Below are 22,828 nucleotides of genomic sequence, written 5' to 3' on the forward strand. Positions count from 1 at the left end.
CAGTGGGTCAGCTCCCCTTGGGGAAAAGTATCCTGGAACTTATATCTCCTCGGCCAGATCTAAGTCACAGGGCAAACCTAGTCACAAGGGGACTGGGAAATGTGCTCTTTTTTCTTGGTGACCTTGCCCAGATATTTTGTTACTATGGAGGAAGGGGAGAACTGTGTGGGGAGCCTCACTTGCCTCCGTCAGTAAGATGGAGGGAATAGTCCTGTCACACGAGCTGAATGAGAGCAAAGGATCTAGCAGAATGTCTGGCAGCAAATTGAGGGCACAGTATATGCCAATTCCCTTAAGTTTCAGATTAGATTCTGTTGTATTCCTTCCCCTCACAGCTTTAAAAAAGATGAGTTAAAATGCAAAACCCAAGAGGACACCTCAGAAAAAATAACTAATCTTGGGATCACAAAAATAATGTACATTTTCTGATTTATAAAAATATCTCTTCGAAGCACACCAATTAAAAGACAGTTTGCCAGATTGGATAAAAAAGCAAGATGCAGCTGTGGGCTGCCGAAGAGAAATCCACTTCACATATAAAGATATAGATATTTAAAAGTAAAAGGATGGAAAAAAGATATACTATGCTACCACCAATCCAAAGAAAATTGAAGTGTCTATGTTAATATCACACAGAGTAAACTTCAGACCAGCAGTGCTACTAAGGATGAAGATGGCCATTACATAATGATCAAGGAGTCAGTTCACCAAAAAGACGCAACAATACTAAATATCCGTGTGCCTAAAAATAGAGCTTCAAGTCACATGAAGCGAAAACTGGTGGAACTGAAAGGAGAAATAGACAATTCCACTATTGCAGTTGGAGACTTCAGCCCTCCTCTCTCAGTACTGAGAGAACGAACAGGCAGAAAATCAGTTGGATTTAAAAGACCCAAACAACAGTATCAACCAATAGGACCTAATTGACATTCATAGACGATTGCATCCAACAAGCAGAATGTACATCCTTTTCAAATACACGTGGAACATTGACCTACATGGACCATATGCTGAGCCATAAAACGAACCTCAACAAATATGAAAGAATTGAACCATACAAACTGTTTTGGACTGTAACAGAATCTGACTATACATCAGTAGCACAAAAATACCTGGAAATTAAACAACACACAACTAACACATGGGTCAAAGAGAAAACCACAAAGTAAATTAGAATTTTATGTTGAATTGAATGAAAAAAAAACACAACATCTCTGGAATGCGAAATTCTCTCTGATCAGTGGAGTTGAATCTTCTCAACAACTTTGGCAGGGGGGAACCCAAATACATATTTACTATTTAACTCTCACTGTCCTAGGTTCTATGGTGGGGTGCAAATAGTGTTATTTAGAAGATTTGATCTAGAAGGTTTGGTCTGCTGTCAGAACTTTGAGTGTGACAGTAGAGATTCAAATATACTGCTTTCTTTGCAAGATGGACCACTCAGCGTGACAAGGCCTGGGAGTTACCTGCCCCTGCTATAGGAAGATGATGTTCTGAGCTGGGAAAAATTCAAACCAGTGATGTCAGCTGCCATGATTAGATTTTATCCCAGTAAATGTAATCTTTAAAAGTCATTTTAGTTTCTATCTCAAACAGGTGCTTACCCATGCACATTAATATCAAAACCACAAACTCCCTTAGATGTACCAGAGACTGGGTTTGGTTGCCATGGAAAATACATCATCAGCTACAGTTCCACAAAGCTGCTACTTTCTTTGAGACAATGATTTATTCCAATTGGCAGCAACACATTTTTTGATATTTATAAAATTCTTTGAAGTCTATAGGTATAGCACCTTTTAGTTATTTTATATGGAGATGTCTGTTTTGTGATCCTCTAAAATATTTACTCCTTTATGAATAATGTTAATATTTTTAAATCTGTGAGTTTAATCCTTAACCAGAATTGACCGAAAAAAATAAGTCAGGATACCAAGGGCTGCCCGTAAACTACCCTGTGGACAAGCAGTTTCTTGAAACTTGGCGTCAGCAGCTTCCATACAATTGTGACTTCATAATAAATCCAATATCTACAGTTGTGTATGGTTTACAAAGCTCTTTCACATATTATTTCATTTAATCCTGACAACAACCCTAGGAGACAGACAGGTAAGGTAGATGATACCACCACCGTTTTAAAGGTGACTAAATTGTGGCTATAGAGAATTGAAAGCAAACCCCAAATCACGTAACTACTAAGGATAATGGAGCTGGGTCCTTATCTTGTTCCAGCATGACCATAGCATGCTGCCTTTGTGTTGTAAGATTTCAGTTGGTGTCTTGGGGAAGATAAGAAAAAGCAGAAAAAGACGTGACCTGCTATATAGATTTAACCTGAAAATTGCTGAAGAGCATCTTGCAAAACACAGTGCTTTAAATGACAATCACATACAAATTATGCAAATGTAATCACCGCCCACTTGTGAGTTTCCCGTGCACTTGGATCCCTCTTATTTTTCCTTGTATCTTGAGCCCCATCCCAGGGCTTAGCGCATTAAATGGGAACCATTCATTGCTTCATTGTATAAACTTGACTGAACCCAGGAGATGCACCTGTTAGTGTACCAGGAGTGGAAGATGGATGCGACATGGTCTCTGACTTCAGGGGACACCTGGGCACTGGGGAGGCAGATGCAGAAGCAGGTACTTAAAACCCAGGGTACTGAGTAAGGTGCTGGAGGTCTGGGAGTTCAGAGGATGGTCTGTAACCCAGTCAGGGGTCCAGGAAGGGCTTTTAGGGGTAAAACAGCTGAGCTTTAAGGAAATGGAGGAGTCATTGAGGAAGTGGTTCTTCTACACTTGAGCAATTATATCAACAGCGTTAATGACGTCATTGACTCAATTTCTCCTTTGGGAGATGGGAAAAATAGTAAAGACTGGTTTTCCATGGGGTGACCCCTAAACCAGAAGAATAGGGCAAATGAATTTATCTGTGAAACTCTTTAAACTGCTTGCATACAAAGCAGGGCAGTGTTTGGGATGTTAGACTCCAATGAATCTCTCTTCATAGATTTTTTAGACGTTTGGTTTTTCTTGTCTAATGCCATTATGAAATTACTCTCACTCATTCAAGTAACCACAGATACCACCAGGTCCAGCTTCAAGAGTACTGTCAATCTATTTCCTTAATTTGGCAGTTAATTTGAATAAAGTAATATATAAATTGCAGTATATGCTTATGTTATATTCAGATCACTCTTTTTGATTAAAATTGCAGTTTTTCAGCCAAATGTCAGGTCTTCAGGAGGTTAATTCTGGTGAAGATGATAACTAGACCAACTCTGCATTGCAAGGAACCGTGTAAAGACTTACTAGGTTTTGGTGATAATGAATCTGATTCTGATCTCAGGGCTCCTTAACACAGCTATTTTCTTAAAAAAAAAGGAAAAGCTAGTGATGAAGAATTTGGTCAGAATTTAGCTAATCAGAATGGTGGTTCCAGATGGAGAGACCAGGCTGGCACCTAAGTGTGGGCATTGTTAGTGCACCAAGAATGGCTCTGACTTTCAAGGAAACGCCTTTTAAGTAAGTTTACTAGAGCCTGATATAGAAAACGAAAATCCCAATTTATTAATTTACAATAAGTAATGTCTCCTTATAGGCACATCTACCTAGAAAGCTAAAATTGTAATCAGAAGACAGCTTAGTGGACCAGAATCAATCATGTGCTATAATAATAATGGCATCTCACTGAGATAGCCTTGGGCAGCCATCTGCATACCTCTTTTGTTCCTGGGACCTCAGTTCTTAGCCAGGGATCCCCATGGGAGGAGATGGAAGCCTGTTAGAATCACCTGGGAGCTTCTACCAAGTACCCATGCCTGCCCTGCTTCCAGCTATTATAGAGTAGTACTGGACTTAACATCCCACTGTACACAGCTATAAGACACAAAATATATAAGGCAGCTGTTTCCAAGCAATAGACACCACAGGCCCGTGATCCTTGAAGAAAAGGGATCACACTGAGTCCCCTGTTGGCCCCAGCTTTCTGCCTGGAGTCACTTACCAGACCACAGCACAGAGAGGTGCTCCAGCAGTGACCACGATGTTGCTGAGCTGAAGAAGCAGTTACCAGAGATCCAGGTGATTAAAGCAGCTAAAAATCGTGAGGCCATTGGGACTTCCCTGGCGGTCCAGTGGTTAAGATTCCGTGATTCCAGTGCAGGGGGCGCCGGTTCAATCCCTGGTCGGGGAACTAAGATCCCACATGCCACGTGGCCAAAAAATTTTTTAAAAAAAAGAAAGATATCATGGGGCCGAGCAGTGGAGAGCAGTAACCTGTGCAGAGGAGGCCCCAGGAGTTTGCACGGGGGGTTCCCGGGTGGTCTTAGATGAAGCATGGGCATCACATGCCCCGGGAGGCCTGGCAGAGGGCAGCTGCTGCAGGACTGACATGGGTGAGGGCAACAGAGGCTGCATCGTGCTGGGAGACGTTGGATTCCAGCCCAGCCAGGGTGGAGAGACCTCACTGAGCACCTCGAGACAAGACCTGAGAAAGGCCAGGCTTGAGGAGTAAGGACCATGACCGAGTAAGGGTCTCTCTAGGAAACTCAAGTGGACCCACCCTAACAAAGACTAAAACCAAGTGTGGTGGAGTCAGAGGCATCCAGTAATTTACCTGCCTGCCTACAAAACTCAACACCTGCTAAAGGAAGACAAAGTAATACACGCTTCCTACAGTATACCATCCATGATGTTGAACACTTATTTTTAAAACTTAGACCTACAAAAAGCAGGGCCCATAATCAAGGGGAAAAGTAGTCAATAGACATGCGTGTTGAAATAACCCAGATGTTGGAACTAGCAGATGTGAAATTTTTAAAAACTGTCATAAACATGTTCAAGCACTTCCAGAAACAGAGGGATGTAGTGAGTAACCAGGTGGGGAAGCACAACAGAGAAACAGAAACTACAAAAGAACCAAACAGAAATGTTAGAGCCCAAGAGTTGAATCTCTGAAATGAAAGATTCACTGGCTGGGCTCTACAGCAGGTTGGAGACCGCAGGAAAAGGGGTCAGTGAATTGGAGACAATCAACTGATACTATCCAATCTAAAGAACAGAGAGAAAAAAAAGATTAAAAGAAAATGAACAGAGTGTCAGGGACCTGTGGCAGTGTAAGAGATGTGTAATTGGCTTGTCAGAAGGAGAAGAGCGAGTGATTGGGGGAAATCTTTTTGGAAAAAATGATGTGCAAAGACATCCCAAATTTGGTTTTTTAAAAGAGCAACCTGCAGACCCAAGAAGCAGTGAACCCCAAACAGGATAAATGCAAATACACACATCACACCAAAGACAGCCTAGCTAAAGACACACATCACATACAGAGGACAGGGCTGTGAGTGACAGTTAACCTCGCCAGAAACAGACCGAGGCAGTGGAATGACATGTTTGAACTGCTTAAAGAATAATAAAAAAAACAAAAGCAGAAGTCAGTATCCAGAGAAAACATCTTTTAAAAATGATAGAAACTTGGAATTATAGGAAAGAAATAAGATTGTCAAAATGGTAAATGTGTGGATAAATATAAAAGATTACTCATTTTGTTTTAAGATGATTATTCTTTTTTTTTTTTTTTTTTTTTTGCGGTACGCGGGCCTCTCGCTGTTGTGGCCTCTCCCCTTGCGGAGCACAGGCTCCGGATGCGCAGGCCCAGCGGCCATGGCTCACGGGCCCAGCCGCTCCGCGGCGTGTGGGATCTTCCCGGACCGAGGCACGAACCCACGTCCCCTGCACCGGCAGGCGAACCCTCGACCACCGCGCCACCAGGGAAGCCCTGATTATTCATTTTATTTTAAGTGTTCAGCTTGATGATCTTTGTCTATGAATACATCCATATAATCACCACCCAAGTAAGACGTTTATGTCACTCCCGAAGGTTCCCCCAGGCCTCTTTTTCCAGTCATTTCCACCCCCTCCCTACCTCTGAAGCCACCACTTCCGTATTTCTGTCACCATAGATTAGTTTTGCCTGGTCTTGGATTTCCTACAAATGGGATCAGACAGTATACGGTCTTTTGCGTCTGGGTGTCTGGGTGCTTTTGCCCTGCATGAGAGATTCATCCACGTCGCTGAGCATATCAGTAGTTTTTTCCTTTTCATTGAGTCGTGTTCCATTGGCATGCATATGCCAACATGAATTATCCACTCTTCCGCTAATGGGCATTTGGGTTGTGTCCACATTTTGCTGTTATAAATAAGGCTGTTATGAATATCCTCGCACAAGTCTTCTTGTGGACAGAGATGTTTTTCATTTCTCTCAGTTAAATTCCTACACGAGAAATGACTGGCTCATAGGACAGATGTGAGTTTTACGTTAGGAGAAACTTCCATACAGTTCTGGAAATGGCTGTTCCATTCTTGCGCCGTCCCCAAGAGCGTTTGAGGGTTCCAGTCTCTCCACATGCTTGCCAACATTCGGTGTTGTCAGTTAGGTTGTTGTTGGTTTGTCTGTTAGAGCAGGTGTGAACAGTATCTCATCGTGGTTTTAATTTGCATTTCCCTGATCACTAAGGAAGCTGAGCACTTTTATGTGCTAATTAGCTATTGGATGTCTTCCACGAGCCGTCTGTCGCCCACTTTTTCTTGCGCGGTTTGTCTTTTTGCTGAAGGGCAGACGCCCCCTTCACCTGGGCACGCAGGTGCTCTCAAGGCTGCCACACTCCCACCTGGCCCACCCTCATCGTGCTCACGATCGGTCTTCTGATTCCCAGCACTTAAAGACTGACTCAGGATGGCCTAAGTCTGCAGCCTCGGGTATCAAGAAGAGAAAGCAAATGTACTCCTGAAATGTGAAGCATTTTAAGTGTCGTTCTTAAGATCAGTTTGAATGCCCAGTCTGCATAAAAGTGTTCTCGGTGTTTTGTCCCGAGATCAGTAAGCTATAATCCAAGAACTCAAAGAGTTTGTAACTAGTTGGAAAAGCAGACATGGCAGTGAATGATTATAGCATGAAATAAAGTTAGTGGCTCTCTCCTTAAAAATCCCTTTTTGTCCCTGATGCTGTCCTAAGCCCCCTTTCCTCACTCTCCGTGATCTCCCTGGTAATCTCATCTACCCCTATGGCTTCAGCTACCCCCTAAGCAGTGCCCTCCCGAGACCATGGCTCCAGCCCTGGTCTCTCCTGAGGTCACCTCTTGGTGAACCACAGGCAGTACAGCTCTTCAGGAGCAATTAATTTCGTCTCCACCTACCCCACGCTCCCCACTTCAAAGCAGAACCAAATCGCCACTTCTCCTGTTACAGTTCTAATTTATTTCAGGTACAAGCTAAGCTGCTGTAACAAAAAGGCACCCAAATTCAATGAATAAATAAGAAAGAGGGGTATTTTTCTCTCGTGTAATTGTCCGCAGACAAGAAGCCCCAGGTTTCAGCCTGAGGGAAGGAGAAGGAGGGAAAGTCGAGGGCAAAGCAGCTCCCTCATAAGAATCTGGTCTAGAAGTTGCCACATCACTTCTTCACATCCCTTGACCCAAGGACAGTCACGTGGCCCCATGGAGCTGCAAGGGAGGCTGGAAGGTGGCGTGTCCAGCAGGGCATCCGTTTCCGCTAACACTTAGAGAGTATTTTGAATAAAAGAAAGAAAGGGAGATGGGGGATAGGTAGGCTCAACCACAGTTTGAAGCTCAGTTACTGACACCACAGTTTGCAGAGGAAACCGGTACAGGAAGTGGGGGGCATCGCCGACACTGCCTCTGTGTCTGCTTCATGCTTGATGTCCATGAAGTCCCAGGTTCTGTTGGTTCTAGCTCGGAGGTCCGTCCTACTTCTGTCCTCTCCTTTTCATTCCTGTAGTGACCTCATCTCTCCTTTTGCAAACGCCTTCTCACTCATTCCCTTCCTTTCCTTCCTGCCCCTAGCGTCCGTCCCCTGTCACTTCCCCGATTAAAAACCATCAGTAACCAGAAATGCTTGTGACAAAAACAGCACTTGCCTCTAGCTAGAGCGTCTAACATGCCTCTCAGACCTACTCTGAGACAGCGTTTTTGTTTGGTTCTGTTTTCATGTCTGCCTCTGTATTCTTCTTCTTTTTTTTTGGCTTTTTAAAGCATTGAAGCATGGTTGATTTACAGTGTTGTTAGTTTCCGGTGTACAAAAGGCTCCTGGGTGATGGAGACACAAAGAGCTTACGATCTCCAGCAATAAATAAGGAACCAGGCGGGCAGTGCTTACTGTACATGACAGGCTGGGGTGGGAGGCAGCTGTCAGATGGAGGTGAGACCCTGTAAGAGAGGGAGAGTCCCCGCACACACAGGCATGAGTATGGAGAGGTTGGGCTTGGCTCTGGACCAGCAGGATCCCGGCTGTGCTGGTGGGGGGTGGCAATCTAGACTGGCCTGAGTAAGACTGTGGGTGTCCCCAGTAGGGGACATCTGGGGACCATATCAGAGGTCCATGTTACAGCTTTTAAGAAAGGTTATAACGTATTTCAGTTACGTAAAATCCTCGGTTATTTCAGAAGAGGTTCAGTCTTTCTTGGTCAATCCTGTTACTGTCTTTACACAGTGCTGAGTTAAAGCCCTCCTTCCTCCAAGTGCTGTGGCAGGAGCATGGGCTGCAGGTCCAGCAGACTTGGTCTTAGTCAATGCTCCTGTGTAGGAGATTAAGCCCTCTTAGCCTCAGTTTCCTCATCTGTGAAATGGGGGTTGCACTAAGACTTAGCTCCCAGCTTCTAGTGTGAGGTTGAAATGGGATAATTCAGAGTAAGTGCCAGGCTCAGCACTTACTCTGAATTATCGTGCCTGGCCTCTATTATTAGCTGTTTATTGTTTTTGAGGGGGGGGGTACATAGAATCACTGAAATATTACAGTAAGAATATTTCCCACCCTTCATGAATGCTAGGGTGGGACCTAGCATAAAGAGACAGTCATGGGCTTCCCTGGTGGCACAGTGGTTAAGAATCTGCCTGCCAATGCAAGGGACATGGGTTCGAGCCCTGGTCCAGGAAGATCCCACATGCTGCGGAGCAACTAAGCCCATGTGCCACAGCTACTGAGCCCGTGCTCTAGAGCCCGTGCTCTGCAGCAAGAGAAGCCACCGCAATGAGAAACCTGCACACGGCAACGAACAGTAGCCCCTGCTCGCTGCAACTGGAGAAGGCCCTGGGTAACTCAAAAGGGGTGTGGCTTGCCCAGGCCGCTGTCTCCTCTGAGGGAAGTGATCCCCTGGTACTCTTCAAGCCAGCATGTATTTATGGAAATCTGCCCGGGCCTGGCATTGTGCTGAGATGGGCGTGCATAGAGGAAGGCTGCACGGGGTCTAGCTAGAGTAATAGACAAGTATTAATGCTCATCATAAACATACTCTTGAGCTATTATTAATTGCCTAAAAATTTAACTTCTTCTGTGTCTGTGCTTAAAACTGGTGGGTAGAAATAATTCGAGGCGGTCCATTTTGTTCCTTGGAGTTGATTTGATGTATTTGGAAGTAGTATAGCAAAAGGATGGGAAGAGTTCTTGGGGAAATGCACACCTCTGTAAAAATTAGATTCTACAGATTTCAAACATCAACCCTTCATTCCTGTGCAAAACTAAAAGCGATAAACCCTCGAACAACAAGTAAAGAGTCATAAGTCTGGGAAAACCTCCGAGAAAATGTCCCAAATCCCATGGAGAACACAGAATATCCAGGCCATGCATTTGACATCCTAAAGGAAGGAATGACAGTATTTAAACTTACCACCATCAAATGGACTAAAATTTATTATCTAGCAGCCCCTTGGTCTCCATCCCCTCCAAAAGCAAGTAAGGGGAATGGGGCCACCCAAACTGGGATAGAGGGTGGAGGTCAGCAACATGCCGTGGAATCCCTGCCAGCTAGGAAGCTAAGGAAGGGACAGGGTCACAGGAGTTCACTGGTTAGAACCCTGTAGGGTGGGTTCTAGCCAGTGAAAAGGGGTCCAAAATCTCAACTGAAGCTTCTGTTTAAACATTTTTCAGGAAGTTATTGAAAGCTCCTTCTAAAAAGGATGTCCAACCTAGAGATAATGTTTACTGTTCAATTTATGTAACAAATATTAATTTGAGGTAAAATTAAAGGGTCATTTTTCAGTACCATTTTGGACAGGACAAAAAAAATATTAAAAGCAGTAAATGCTCACTGGACGCACTATCTGGCCTGTTCAAAGCCAGCCGTCAGAGCGGCTCCCATCGTGTGTTAGATGAGCCGGCACCGGCTTTGCAGCCCAAATTAACCTGGAGGAGAGGAAAGAGCAGATTCTGTGCAGAATCATCTCCCCAGAAAGCCGCTTCCTGTTTATGGGCAGTGGTGTTATTAGTTCTTAGGTAGATGGCATTGGTTTCTCTTTTCAAAACTCATCATTATAACCATCCTCTTACATCCATTTCCTCTTTCCTCCTTTGCCCCCATACTTGCATTTTTCTCCTCTCAGACCAAGAAGGTTACTTCTAAGCATTGCAATTACATTCACACACAGGATCGGTCATTATCCATTTGTTGAAAGGCTCATCCTTTATCTTAAGGAACACATAAAAATGGCACAAAGTAATTTATGACTCGAAAAGCACCTTAAACTAATTGGGATTTTTGTATCTGTTTCTCCTTATATTTCTTTGTTTCCATTCTCCCAAAACATAAGGCAGAAGAGCAGTATTACTATTACTCTCGAAAGAGCACTGCTGAGATTCAGAGCACCTGGAGGGACTTCCAGCTCCCGAGTTCTCGCTGTGTCAGCTTGGACAAGTGATTTAACCCCTCTGAGCCTCCATTTTCTCTTGTATAAAATCAGAGCAAAAATGCTGGCTTCCCCCAGCTTTGAACTTTGTTGCAACGATTTAAACAAGTTAATATTGTGTGTTAAAGAACTTCATAAATGAAGACACAGAAACGTCAGTCGTTGATATTGCTACTAATGTCTCCTGTCGCTGGGCGTTGAGTCTTTCTGCAAAGCACATTTCCTCTGCACGTGAAGCTTCTCTCTTTAGGGCTCCATTTTGGAGGGAGATCATCATAAAAATGGTATACCCTTCCCTGTCTTCTTCAAGAGAGGACAGTGGGCAAATATAAACTCTTCTTGATGACCCTTTGGTCACCATTACAATATCCATAGAATTCTAGCATGCCAGGGCAGAAGGGGGCTTAACACTAAAGGTGCCTATCTTAATCCACGCGGGCTGCTATAACAAAATACCATACGTTGGGTGGCTTAAACAACAGACATTTGTTTTCCCACAGTTCTGGAGGCTGAAGTCCAGATCAGGGGCTGGCTGGTTTCTGCTGCAGCCTCTGTCCTTGGCCTTTGGGAGGACATCTTCCGCCTGTGTCCTCACCTGGCCTCTGAGACATCCCTGGTGGCTTTTCTTCTTGTACGGACACCAGTCATGTTGGACTAGGGCCCCACTGTAATGGCCTCATTCTAACTTAATCACCTCTTCAAAGACCCCATCTCCAAATAGGGTTGCACTCTGAGGTCCTGGGGATTGGGGCTTCACCATGTGACTCTAAGGCGAATACACTTCAGCCTGTAACAGTGCCTGATCTCCTCATTTTATGGATAAGGATGTGGAGACCCAGAGAGGTTGAGTGGGTTGCCAAAATTCCCACAGCTCGTGTCTGCAGAGCCTGGGACAGAGGCTGGCCTGGAGACCAGGGCTCCTTCTGCCTCCCCCGCCTTACTGAGTCTTGCCTTTGTCTCCTGTCCCTTCTGGGTGTCCCCTGACCACTTCTGTCCTGGGCTCTCACTCCCCAACCCCTCCCCACCCCTTCTAATCTGTTGGAAACTCTGACAGGCTGGATTCAGTGTGCAGGAAGGGTTATTTACTGTCATTCTGTGTGGAAGTTTAAGTTGTAAGGGGATGGGATGTAAGTGGGCACTTCAGGACACATATTTGGGGATATTGAGGCTTCTATATATATAGTCATCCAGTTTGGAGGCCGTGTTCCCCAAATTTGACCCACAGGTAAATGTTAATGCACTCTAAAAAGCCACCTTGATGAGAAACCTTTCCGTATTTGTTCCATAGCATTGGAAACGCCTAGCAGCTAGAAAATGCCCTTCATCTTACTGCATCCCGTGCCTTTCGTATTCTCCCCCGAACCATTTACACACCCTCAGGTAGGGAAGCACATCTGTCAACCTCTGCCCGCCTCACTGGGGGAGATTTAATAATGAGAGTTTATCCTGAGGTCTCATGCTTTTAAGACGTCAACACTTATAAAATAGGCCACAGCATATGTCCACGTGAAATGAAATATTATCGTTAATGATTGAAGTGTCGCAAGGCTTGTCAAAATTCAGCAGTCCTGAATTTCACATTTTTCATACTAATTGACAGTATCCAGAAGGGCCCTTCTTGAGTACCGCGAACCAGAGGTGAATTCCACCATAACGTTTGTGAACCATGGGCCCTTATATGTACATGAATCTGGCTATTAGTTCAGTAGAGGTTTATTTGGTGCCTAATGTGTGCTTTTCTCCCCAGTTCGACTCCTCCTCTGATGTTTGCCTCTCCTTAAACGGCACCACCGTCCCCAGTCGCTCAGACCAATAGCCTGAGTCATCCTCGATGCCGATTCCTGGCTTTCCCTCACCTCCCTCGTCCAATCCAGGAGCAGATGAAGGTGGCTTTGCCTCCCAGATGCCTCGCACACCCATCCAGCCCTCACCCAGGCTGCATCCCCAGTCCCGGGCACCGTTATATCCGCCTGGACCCCAGAAATGTCCTCCGCGCCGCTTTCCTTGCCTCTGTCGGGCAATTCTCCATGCAACCACCAGGGGGCTCTTGTAAAAGCTTCATGAGCTCTTGTTTTCCCCCGTTTAAGACTGGCGGGGGCGGGGGAGGGCGGTCTAACAGTTAGAGGACTACAATCCCCACCCCTCTCCGGAGACCACGGGCCCCGCGTGATCTGACCCCGCCTCTCTCCATCTTCACCTACCCCCACTGACTCCATCACGGGTCCTCGAGCCCCGTGTTGTCTTCCTGTTCCTTAAGTGAGCCGAATGTTCCCACCTCCGGACCTTTGCTCTGGCGGATCCTGCGCCTCAAAACCCCTACCTCTAGCCCTCTACACGCCGCCCCTTCCCCGTCGTTCACATCCACCTGGGTGGTGGTTTCTCCGGCACCTCCTTACTCCGCCGGCCGCCGGAATCTAACCCCGGCCCTAGCCCTTCCCTAGCGTTGCTCTCATTTAACGTCCTTCACTGCAGTTATCTCAGGTTTTCACGATCTAACATTTTGCCGTTTAAAATTTTTGCCCGTGTCTGTCTTTGCTCACCTGACAGCGTGTCTGATTCACCATGGGACGGGGCGTGACCCGTAGCAGGTGCTCAGTAAATTCAACTATTGTCTACTGATGTTCCACCTGCCTCTCTGACTGGGCCCTGGGGATACCGCACGGACCTGCAAAGATGCCAGGAGACCCAGGACTCTCCCCCTGGCTCTTTCACTCCCATTTCTACTCCTAGTCCCTGAACCTTTCCTCCATCTCAGCCCCTCCTTTTCTCTCGTTGACATTTTCATCAAAAAGAAGGTCCTAAAGAAAGAGAGCGGGGCAGTAGAGGGCAGTGTGGCCAGGATCTCAGGCAGCGCGTTTCATGGACTGAGCCTGCGGCCTCCTGTGTGTCATTGTGATTTGACAAGTGTGGACAGAGGCCTTCGCCACCAGAGGGCTTTCCCAGGCACTATAGCTCCCCCTGGTGGGCATTGATTTGTTACAGGATCACTGCCATCAAAAAAAAAAAAAAAAAACCGAAAAAAACTTCACAAAGACATTCACAATCTTTAACCCCACGTAACTCTACTCCTAGAAATTTGTCCTGATGAACAAAGCAGAACAGTATATGAGTGACACAAAACAAATGTCCGACAATAAGGGCATATAAATTACGGTGCATCCACATGAAAGTACAAGGTAGCCATAAAAATATTAAGTAGGAAGACATGAAAACTTCCTAACAGAATATTCAGAAGTCATACCACTGCAACAGCTATGAAGGGACTACACAAAGGGAAAATTTCATTTTCTTTGTGTAGTGAGTTACAGGTAATTTTTAAATTACATTTTTTCCTTGAAAGTTATTTTGTCTTTTCAATTACTCCCCATCTCTCAAAGAAACAACTTAATATTTTATCTACTGTGAGATGTCCTGTCAATATGTAACGATACTGACTGTATTATTTTACTAGGGCTACTGTACAAAGTACTGCAGGCTGGGGGACTTAAACAACAGAAATTAATTTTCTCATAGTTCTGGAGGCTGGAAATTGAGATCAAGATGCCAGCAGGGTTAGTTTCTTCTGAGGCTTCTCCTCTTGGCTTATAGATGGCTACCTTGCCTTCCCTCTACAGGTGTCTGTGTCCTGTAGACTCCAGTCATATTGGATTAGGGCTGACCCTAGTGACCTCATTTTAACTTAATTACCTCTGTAAAAATCCTGTCTCCAAACATGGTCACATTCCGAGATACTGGCGGTTAGGACTTCAACATATAAATTCTGGGGGCACACAGTTGAGCCCATAACAGTGACTGTTATAATAGTACCACGTGTTTATATACAGTATCATTTCTTCATATTTAGATGGCTTATTTTATGATCGTTATATCTAAAGCACTTCCTGTGACATAAAAGGCAGTATAGTATCATTCCTTATGCTTTGTCATGAGTTAGAGCCAGATAATTTTCTCCAGTTTAAGTCTAGTGCTGTAATTACTAATGTTTGCTACCTCTTTGGTAAACCAATAACAAGTTGTAATTATTCAAGGGACATTTGGGGCAGTTGTTTAAAGAAAATTGATCTTACTCACTGGGTTTTTTTCTCTCTCATTTGATTTGAGAACTGTGGTATATATGTATATACTGGGTACACACACACTCTATATATTCTTACATACATATATATGTTCCATGATTTAAAACTGTACAACAGACTCTAATAATCTTGTTTTTGTTTTTCCGACTCATGCTTTTGAATTAGAAATGTCATAATACTCTTGGCCTGTCATAATCCTGTTCTTTCAGAAATTATTTTCTCAGCTTCTTAGGTTCTGGGGATTTATTATTGTGGTGTTTGCCTCTCACACTATAAAGTACCAAATGTTTTCTCATGAATAGAAATAATGAAAGCAAGACTCCAGATGTTACCCATTAAATTAGCCTACGTTAATCCCTATCTGCCCCAATAGATACATTTTTGAAGATTTACCAGAGGCAAGAGGATGTTTATTTCTTTAGGGACTCTGTTAGTGGAGCTCTTTCCCTGGTGCCTCAGCTGCGCTTCTTATCCAGTATCTTCTGCAGGCCTGGGGCTTACGACATGGGGTCATTTCAGGAATAGAAGGGTCACCTCTCGTATATAATAGCGATTGGGAATGGGGGGTTGGTGCTATATGTGGGAAAGTGATTACTTTGCCACTTCATAGACAGCAAAACTGAGGCCTGCAAAGCTCATGATTTATTTAAGGCAACAGTACAGTTCAGGGACAGCTCTAGGATGAAAATCAGTCATTTCTGACCCCTCAAGAGCGTGCCAGGCCCATGAATCATCCTGCCACGAACATAAATAAAATCGCAAATTAGATGGAAAAGTCCTATCCTTTCTGACCACAGGCTACATAACCTTTTAAAACCTAGTCTTCTCCTTAGTCACGGTAGTAATTTTAAGAAATGTTTTAACTCATAAAATATGAAAACACATAATAGGATTTTCTTAAATACATACTGTTGCAGGTGTTTGTTGGGCAGTGAGCCCTGTAACTTAAACGCACAACCTCTAAGGGAGGGTCAGAAATGCAGACGCGTTTCCATTCCAAGTAGAAGTACGCTGTCATGCTCTTTCTGCATCTTGCCTTTTTTGTTTAACGGTGTATTACAGATCATTCCACGATAACATGAAGAGTCACCTTATTTTTTTACTGGTTACCCGTATCCCATCGCGCGTAGGAATTTGTCCTATGTGAATAGTGGATTTATCGTCATTTATTTAACTAGCCCCCCACTATTTCCTGAAGGCAAATCGTGCTGTAGTAGTCATCCTTGACCAAATTTTTTGTGCCCTTGTGAAATTGTTAGGTTAAAAGATATGTGTCATTTAATTTTCCCTCCAGTGTAACTGATTTGTTATTATTCATTTCTTTACCTTTTTGTCTGTTTTATTCCATCTATGCGATCTATATAGTCAACTTACTGTTCTGATTTCCTAAAGATACTGATATTAGTATATGACAAATACATTTTTCCCATACAAAATAGTGCTTGTTAAAGAAAAATACATGATGAGCATTTTTTATTATCTTCGTTTGAGTCTTAGGTGCTGTTTCTAGTTAAGAAACAGTAAGAGTGGTTCTCAGGTTCCCTTAGCCTCCACAGATATCCGTGTGTGCGTGTGTGTGCACGTATAAAACAGTGTAGTGGTGGAATTTTTATTTTGTCAGCAAACATCTTCATCATTGTTACACAGAATCTCAAAATCCAAACATGAACTTTTCCTCTACAAAAACGTCTAAATTTATCCTCTGAGATATTTTTCCTGTCATGTTATTTTGCAGATTTTCTTTCCATATTTGGTAGGAACTTTATTGAGGTATAATTCACGTACCGTAAAATTCACTCATTTAAAATGTGAACTGAAAATAATTCAGTGGTTTTTAGTATATTCACAGAGTTATGCAACTGGAACTATAATTTGTTTTAGAACATTTTCATCACCCCAAAAAGAAATCCTTTAGCTGTCACCCTTCTCAAATTCCCATCCCTAGCTTTTAAATTTTGAAAGGTACTTGTGCCCTCCGGAACAGCTTCTCAGTTATACCCCACCATCGGTCCCTCGAAGGCCAGTTTCCTCATACCCTCCCTGTATTATCAAAGTATTTCATTTTGATCAGCCTCATAGGTGGAAAACACCTCCTGCTTGGATCTGCATGTGACTCGTGAATGGTGCCGGCCATCTGTTCTCATGCTTCTTGGCTGTTGTTTATGCTTCATCTCTGCACTGCTTTGTGGACCTGTTTTAAACACAAACATGTTGTTGTCACTGCTTCATTTTGATCCCGTCCACCGGGGCAGGATGCATGGGGCAGAGACTGCTAGGAAGTTAGTTCTACGGAAACAAGAGCACCCTCCAAAGAGGTCCCCCATGCACCCAGAAACCCGCCCCGGGGCTCGTTGCCGGGGACTCACCCGTCATTACCCTGTGCCCGCCCCCCCCCCCCCCCCCCCCGCCATTCTTGTGTTTTGGATGACACTCCACCCTCCCCCAATGTAGGTAAAATAATTGCTCCTTGGCGGGGCGGGGGAGGGATGGACTGGGAGTTTGGGGTTAGTAGATGCGAACCATTACATATAGGATGGGCAGAGCACAGGGAACTATATCCAGTCTCCTGTGATAAACCATGATGGAAACGAATAGGAAAAAGAGTGTCTGTGTGTGTAACTAAGTGCTTCTCCGTTGGCCTCAATCTGGCTTTGTCTCAATCCATGAAACACTGTTTTTTAATGGATGTTCCATGGTCTTTGTTCTGTTAAAACCCAGTCACCCTAGGATAAACCTGTCTTTATATGTACACCTCTTCCCTAGTCTGTGGATCCTGATAGCTTTTTCACTAGCTAGGGTCCCTGGTGAAATTCTAATAACTTCCCCAAGTTGGAGGGTCTTTGGGGAAAGCTGGAGCTCTGTTTCAGCTGGGGCTCAGACTCCTGGGAACAGGTGATTCCTCACCACCACCTCCAGGCCTGAGCCACTGTGACCTTTAGCTCCTGGTAGGTTCTTTCTGTGGGGACTGTAGCCTCCCGTGACCTCACTACCAGGGACCAGAAGGCCTCAGCCCGAGTCTGCTGTTCCTGCTGTGTTTGTTAGCGATCGAGCAAAACGCCCTTTCACTACTTGTGGTGGGAAGCCCGGTGCACGCCCAACCATTTGTCCTGAGGTACCTATACCTGACCGGAAAGATTTACTCACAGCAGGTGTGACAATAAGGTATATGTTCAAGGGAATCCCTAGCATATTTGACACCTAGCATTTGTGTCACTCCCTCCTCTATACCACAAAATCATTTTCAGGATAACGTTGTGATAATCAGTCATAAGCCTAATTTTCCTGATCACTCTATAAACAATTAGAAAAAAGAAATTTCAATTTAAAGATGATGTGATTGATATTCAAATGAGAAGCACATAGTGCCAAGTCTGTGATATTCCTGCCAGACCTACCTGACCTGAATGTCATAATGAGGAAAGCTCAGAGAGGCCAAATGGAAAGACTGGCCTGTCATCTTCAAAAGTGTCCAGGTCCTGAAAATCCAGGGAAGACTGAGGAAGTATCCCAGACAAAAGGAGAGTGAGGATAGTTAAATGCAGCTCGTGATTCAGAACGAGATCCTTTTTCTAGAAAGGACATTATTAGGACAGCTGGTGAAATTTTAATGGGTCTGAGCATTGGAGGGCACTGTTGGATCAGTGTTGATTCCTGACTTTGATGACTGCATTGTGGTTACGTAGGAGAATGTCCTTGTTTGTAGGGAATATATACTAAGGGATTCGGGGTTGATGAGACAGCAGTCAGCCTCTGATTCTCAAATGGTTCAGGGGGAAAACGTCATTTGGACAATAATGTCCTTGTACCGTACTTCCGACTTTTCTCTGTTTGTGATTTTTTTTAAATACAAAAATTGCTTTTAAAAACCTCGACGGTAATTGTAGCAATTGCTTAGAATGTAGACCAACCAAAAACTTTGGAGGAGTATTTTTTCGCCAACATGCTTTAGAGTTGCTGGCACAGGTGACAGCAAAAAGCAGAGGGCTTTTCAAGTCAGTGTGGTTATTGCTTTAAAATTCCCTGCAGACGGTGTGTCCTCTATGGGGGTGCCCACCACCCACCCTCAGTACACCCTGATTACACTGGCACGTCCTAACAACTCTTCACGGTTGTGTGTCAGAATCCTCCAAAAAATGATGGGACACAGGACACAGGGCCAGTTGAAGCCCTGGACCAAGAAGGCCTTTGGGGACAGTGTTAGGCTGCTGGGCTGGCCAGACTCTTACACGCTGTGCACACAGGGCAAGATCCAGCCCGTCCACAGCTCATTTCGCCAGGGAACAAATGTTTTTAAACATCCCCTGTGCTAATTAACAAACTCCCTGAGAGCCGAGTGTGGCAAAGAAAGCCTTGAATTAGCTGCGCCTTTAGGGTGGGCCTTCTGGTTAGGGTGTTTCAAATGCCAGGTAACTACCTCGGATGAATGGTCCTGATCGTAACAGCCACCCCTAGTGTGCAGATTATCCTGAGCCAGTACAGATACTGCTCACTCAACTTCAGGGTAAACGACACGCCTCCCCAGACTGCGGCACAGAGCAGGGAGCGTGGAGGCCCCAGTCTCTGTGGAGTAAGTGAGGTATCCGTCCACTTTGATGTCTGCGTGCGTGTGCACCATCGCCTCCACGGGACCTAAACAGACTAGATTGTCAAGGAAGGCTTTCTCCTTCCTGGAAGCAGTTTGCAGTTGAGGAAGAGACTTTGAAACGAGAGCAGTCTGCTCTGGCCCAGGGGAGGCACGAACTCTAAGTGCTGTCGCAGCCCCTCCCCGCGAAGCAAACCAGAACTGCGGCAGGGCGACCCACCCGTGCAAAGGGGCGTTGAGTGGTTACCCGTCCTTCCTCCAGTGGGGAAGGATGCTGCTGGTGAGGTCTCGGTCACTGAAAGGACCCACACGCACACTTCCTCTGCCATTGTCCCATTCAGCATGTCAGCCTGGAGAGAATCCCGTGCATCCCGTCTTGTCTCCAGCCTCCAGGCGTGCCCAGGTCTCAAGCCTTGATGGGTGTAAGAGTCACCGTGGCCCTTGTGAAGAGTTGACGTGCTGGGCTCCTGTCTGGGGTTTCTGATCCACCAGGGTGTGCCTAGGAGCGTGCATTTGTAACAAGCACCCAGTATCTGTGATGCCCATGGTCTGTGGACCCTCAGCGAGCCCTGATCCAGTGGCAGAAACATGCGGCTTGTGGTCAGAAAGCCCAGATTTGCCTTCGCAGCTCATGCTTCACACGCTGAGTGGGACCTTGGGCCGGTTGCCGGAGCTCCCCAGGGCCCAGGTTCACCCCAGCATCCAGGGTCTGTGTTGGGGATCAAATGTGGTAGGGAGGAAAGCACTTGACAAACGGTGAAGCTCTGCAGAAGGATGGGGACCTGGCCTTGGTCCTTACGTCCACCTTGATGTGGTACTCGTGGGGGCTGCAGCGCTTTCGGTGCATCCTGGCCAGTTTTTTAAGTGTCGTTCTCCCTGTCCCCAGCCTTCCATGCGGCGAAGTGCGAGAAGCTGCAGAGAGAGAAGGCGGAGCTGGAGCGGCGCTGTGAGGATGAGGTGCGCAGGCTGGGCTGGCGGCAGCAGGCCGAGCTGCGCGACCTGGAGCGGCGGCTGCAGCTGCAGTTCGAGACCGAGGTGGCCCAGCTCCAGGAGGAGCACCGCACACAGCTGCTGCGGATTGGGTGTCAGCACCAGCGGCAGGTCAGTCTGCGCCCCGGCCCGGGCCCTGTCCCTGCCGTCGTCGGGAGACGTGGGTGGGAGGTGGAGGGGAGCCGCTTTGACCAGGAGTCCGTGCAGCAAGCAGGTGAGCTTCCGGTCAAGCCTGCTCTCCTCACCTCGTTTCTCTCCTCTGTCCCCTCCCGTCGTCCCCGGCAGCCACTCTGGTCTCCCTGCCTTGTGCTCCCAGGCACACTCCCACCTCCGGGCTTTTGCTCGCTGTGCCCTCTGCCTGGAATGCTCTCCCTCTAGAAACCCCATGGCTCCCTCTCTCCCTCCCTTGCAGACTTTTCTCAGTGAGGCCTTTCCTGATCCAAAATCACAGCTCCTTCCCCACGTTGTGCACACTCTTCCTGTTTAGTTTTTCCTCGGCACTTACTACTACCTAATGTATGAGAACTTTTACTTTGTACCCTATTGATCTTCTGCGTATTCCACAAGGACAGTGATGATGACAGACACATGTGTATCTAGCACGTGCTGTGTGCCAGGCCCTGCTCTTCCCTCTTTACATGTACTAACTCATTTAACCCCCACGATAACTCTTAGAGGGAGTACCATTATTGTCCCCATTTTACAGGTGAGAAAACTGAGACCCGGAGGTTAAATAACCTGCCAGCATTCACGCTCATGAAAGAGCCAGGGTTGGACCCAGTCTGATCCCAGGGTCCGTGCTCTCGAGCACTGAACTAGAGCTTTCTGCCGGGTTTACTGCTAAATCTCTGGCCCAGGACTGCCTGCCTGCACAGCGCGAGTCTTCAGTGTGTATTTGCTGAATGAAAGAAGGGTTCCGCTCCTTAACCTTAGCCCAGCAGTCTTCCTGGAGAGGGTCATTCATCCTGGCATAGCTGGGGAAGAATTCCCAGGGAGTCTGTCAGCCTGCAAGCAGGTAGGAGCCTGGCGTGCCCATCCCCACGGCCAGCTGCCGTGTCCGTTACCGTGTTGGCGCCGGTGTGACAGGCAGGTGAAGACGAGACCACTCTGCTTCCCAGAGAGCTCGTATGCCCCTCCCTCTTCTCTTCCTCCTAAGTCTCCAAGGCTCTGACGCCTTAATGCCCACCTTCTAATTGTGTATCGTTACCCCTAGTCTGCTCATGGTATCCCTAAGGTAAACTGGCATTTGTGAAGAGCTCACTTTACATCTCAGGCTGGTGCCGAGTGGCCCTTCACTATCATGAACGTTTGGGCTGCCTCCCCGGTAGGTGATCTGGATGGCGCTGGTCCCCAGAGGCTTGTGGATCATAGCGGGCATGGGAGAAATCTCAGAGTAATAATAAGTGCTATTGTTGGAATAAACGATCTCCTATTTGACAACACTTTCTTCTATTCAGCATCTTGGGTTAGTCGTCCTCCTTTTTCTAGAGGCCCGTGGAAACCAGACGCATCTGCCTGCTTGAGGTGGTACAGACTTAGAGGCTGGGAGACAGATAGGTTACAGCTAAGGTTACCTGCTGGGCTAAGATTAGAGGTGGAACCTTCAGCATCTTGGCTTCTCAGCTGGCTTTAAGTGGACATTTGCACGGCTGCCGTCTTTAGCCTTACCTGCTTCGTGGTCCCTTGATACAGCTCAGACCTGGTGCAGATATTGGCTTGTTCTGTGCCCTGTATCCTGGGGCTATTCATTCCCAGTTTTACACAAAGAATGTATTTATACCCATATTCACTGACTTTTGGTCCAAAGTTCTGGGTTGGTTGAGAAGATGCCAAGAGATGGAAGGAAGGGCAGGAGGTGGTCCCCTGGCAGAAGGATGAGCCTCTGAACAAACGCTCATGCTGGGGTGTCGTGTGTGGGAAACCGGGAAGCCAGGGCCACTGCCGAGCGGAGCCCGTCCGCCAGTGGAGGGAGCCAGGGCAGAACCTCGCTACGTTTTGTCGGTGCAGGAGCATGTGCTGGGGGGTGTGGCCTCATCTGCCTTGGAGCTGGGACAGCGGCCTTTTAAAGATTTCATACTGGGAGAGATTGGAGGCCCTGACTTTTCCACTTGAGAGTGAGTTACATGAGCTGCTTATGTATATTTTTAAAGTGCTCTGTCTCGTGAGAGCTCTGAGTCCTGTTCTCCCTGATCCTTTACAGCTAAAGTGATTCATTTGGTTATTCATCCATCTAAGCAAAGAATAGTCAGTGAAGGCCCGCCGCACACACGGCCTCATGACGGCACACTGCAAGAGGTGCCAACATTTATAAAATGTGGACTTGCTTGTTCCGTAGCCTCGGGTTACAGATCCAGGGAAGTTCTGAGGCAGTTTCTCCAGAAACTGTAATACTGAGTGGGAAATACAGATTCTGTGTTTAGGAACTGAGAGTGTCCTTGCAGATGGGAGGATGAGGGAAAGCTTTATGGTGGGAAGAGCATCAG

At 46.1% G+C, this 22,828-nt stretch overlaps 1 protein-coding gene across 1 annotated transcript in view; it reads left to right on the top strand.

The window, feature by feature from the left end:
- The window catches only part of MTUS2 (microtubule associated scaffold protein 2), a 415,310-nt gene that overhangs the window by 370,470 nt on the left and 22,012 nt on the right, over positions 1-22,828 (top strand). Inside the window, exon 9 of the mRNA XM_032611616.1 lies at positions 20,242-20,456. Coding sequence (XP_032467507.1) covers positions 20,242-20,456 — 215 coding nt within the window. The remainder of the gene's footprint in view (positions 1-20,241; positions 20,457-22,828) is intronic.

Source organism: Phocoena sinus, chromosome 18 (assembly GCF_008692025.1).
Source record: "Phocoena sinus isolate mPhoSin1 chromosome 18, mPhoSin1.pri, whole genome shotgun sequence".
Classification (NCBI taxonomy): domain Eukaryota; kingdom Metazoa; phylum Chordata; class Mammalia; order Artiodactyla; family Phocoenidae; genus Phocoena; species Phocoena sinus.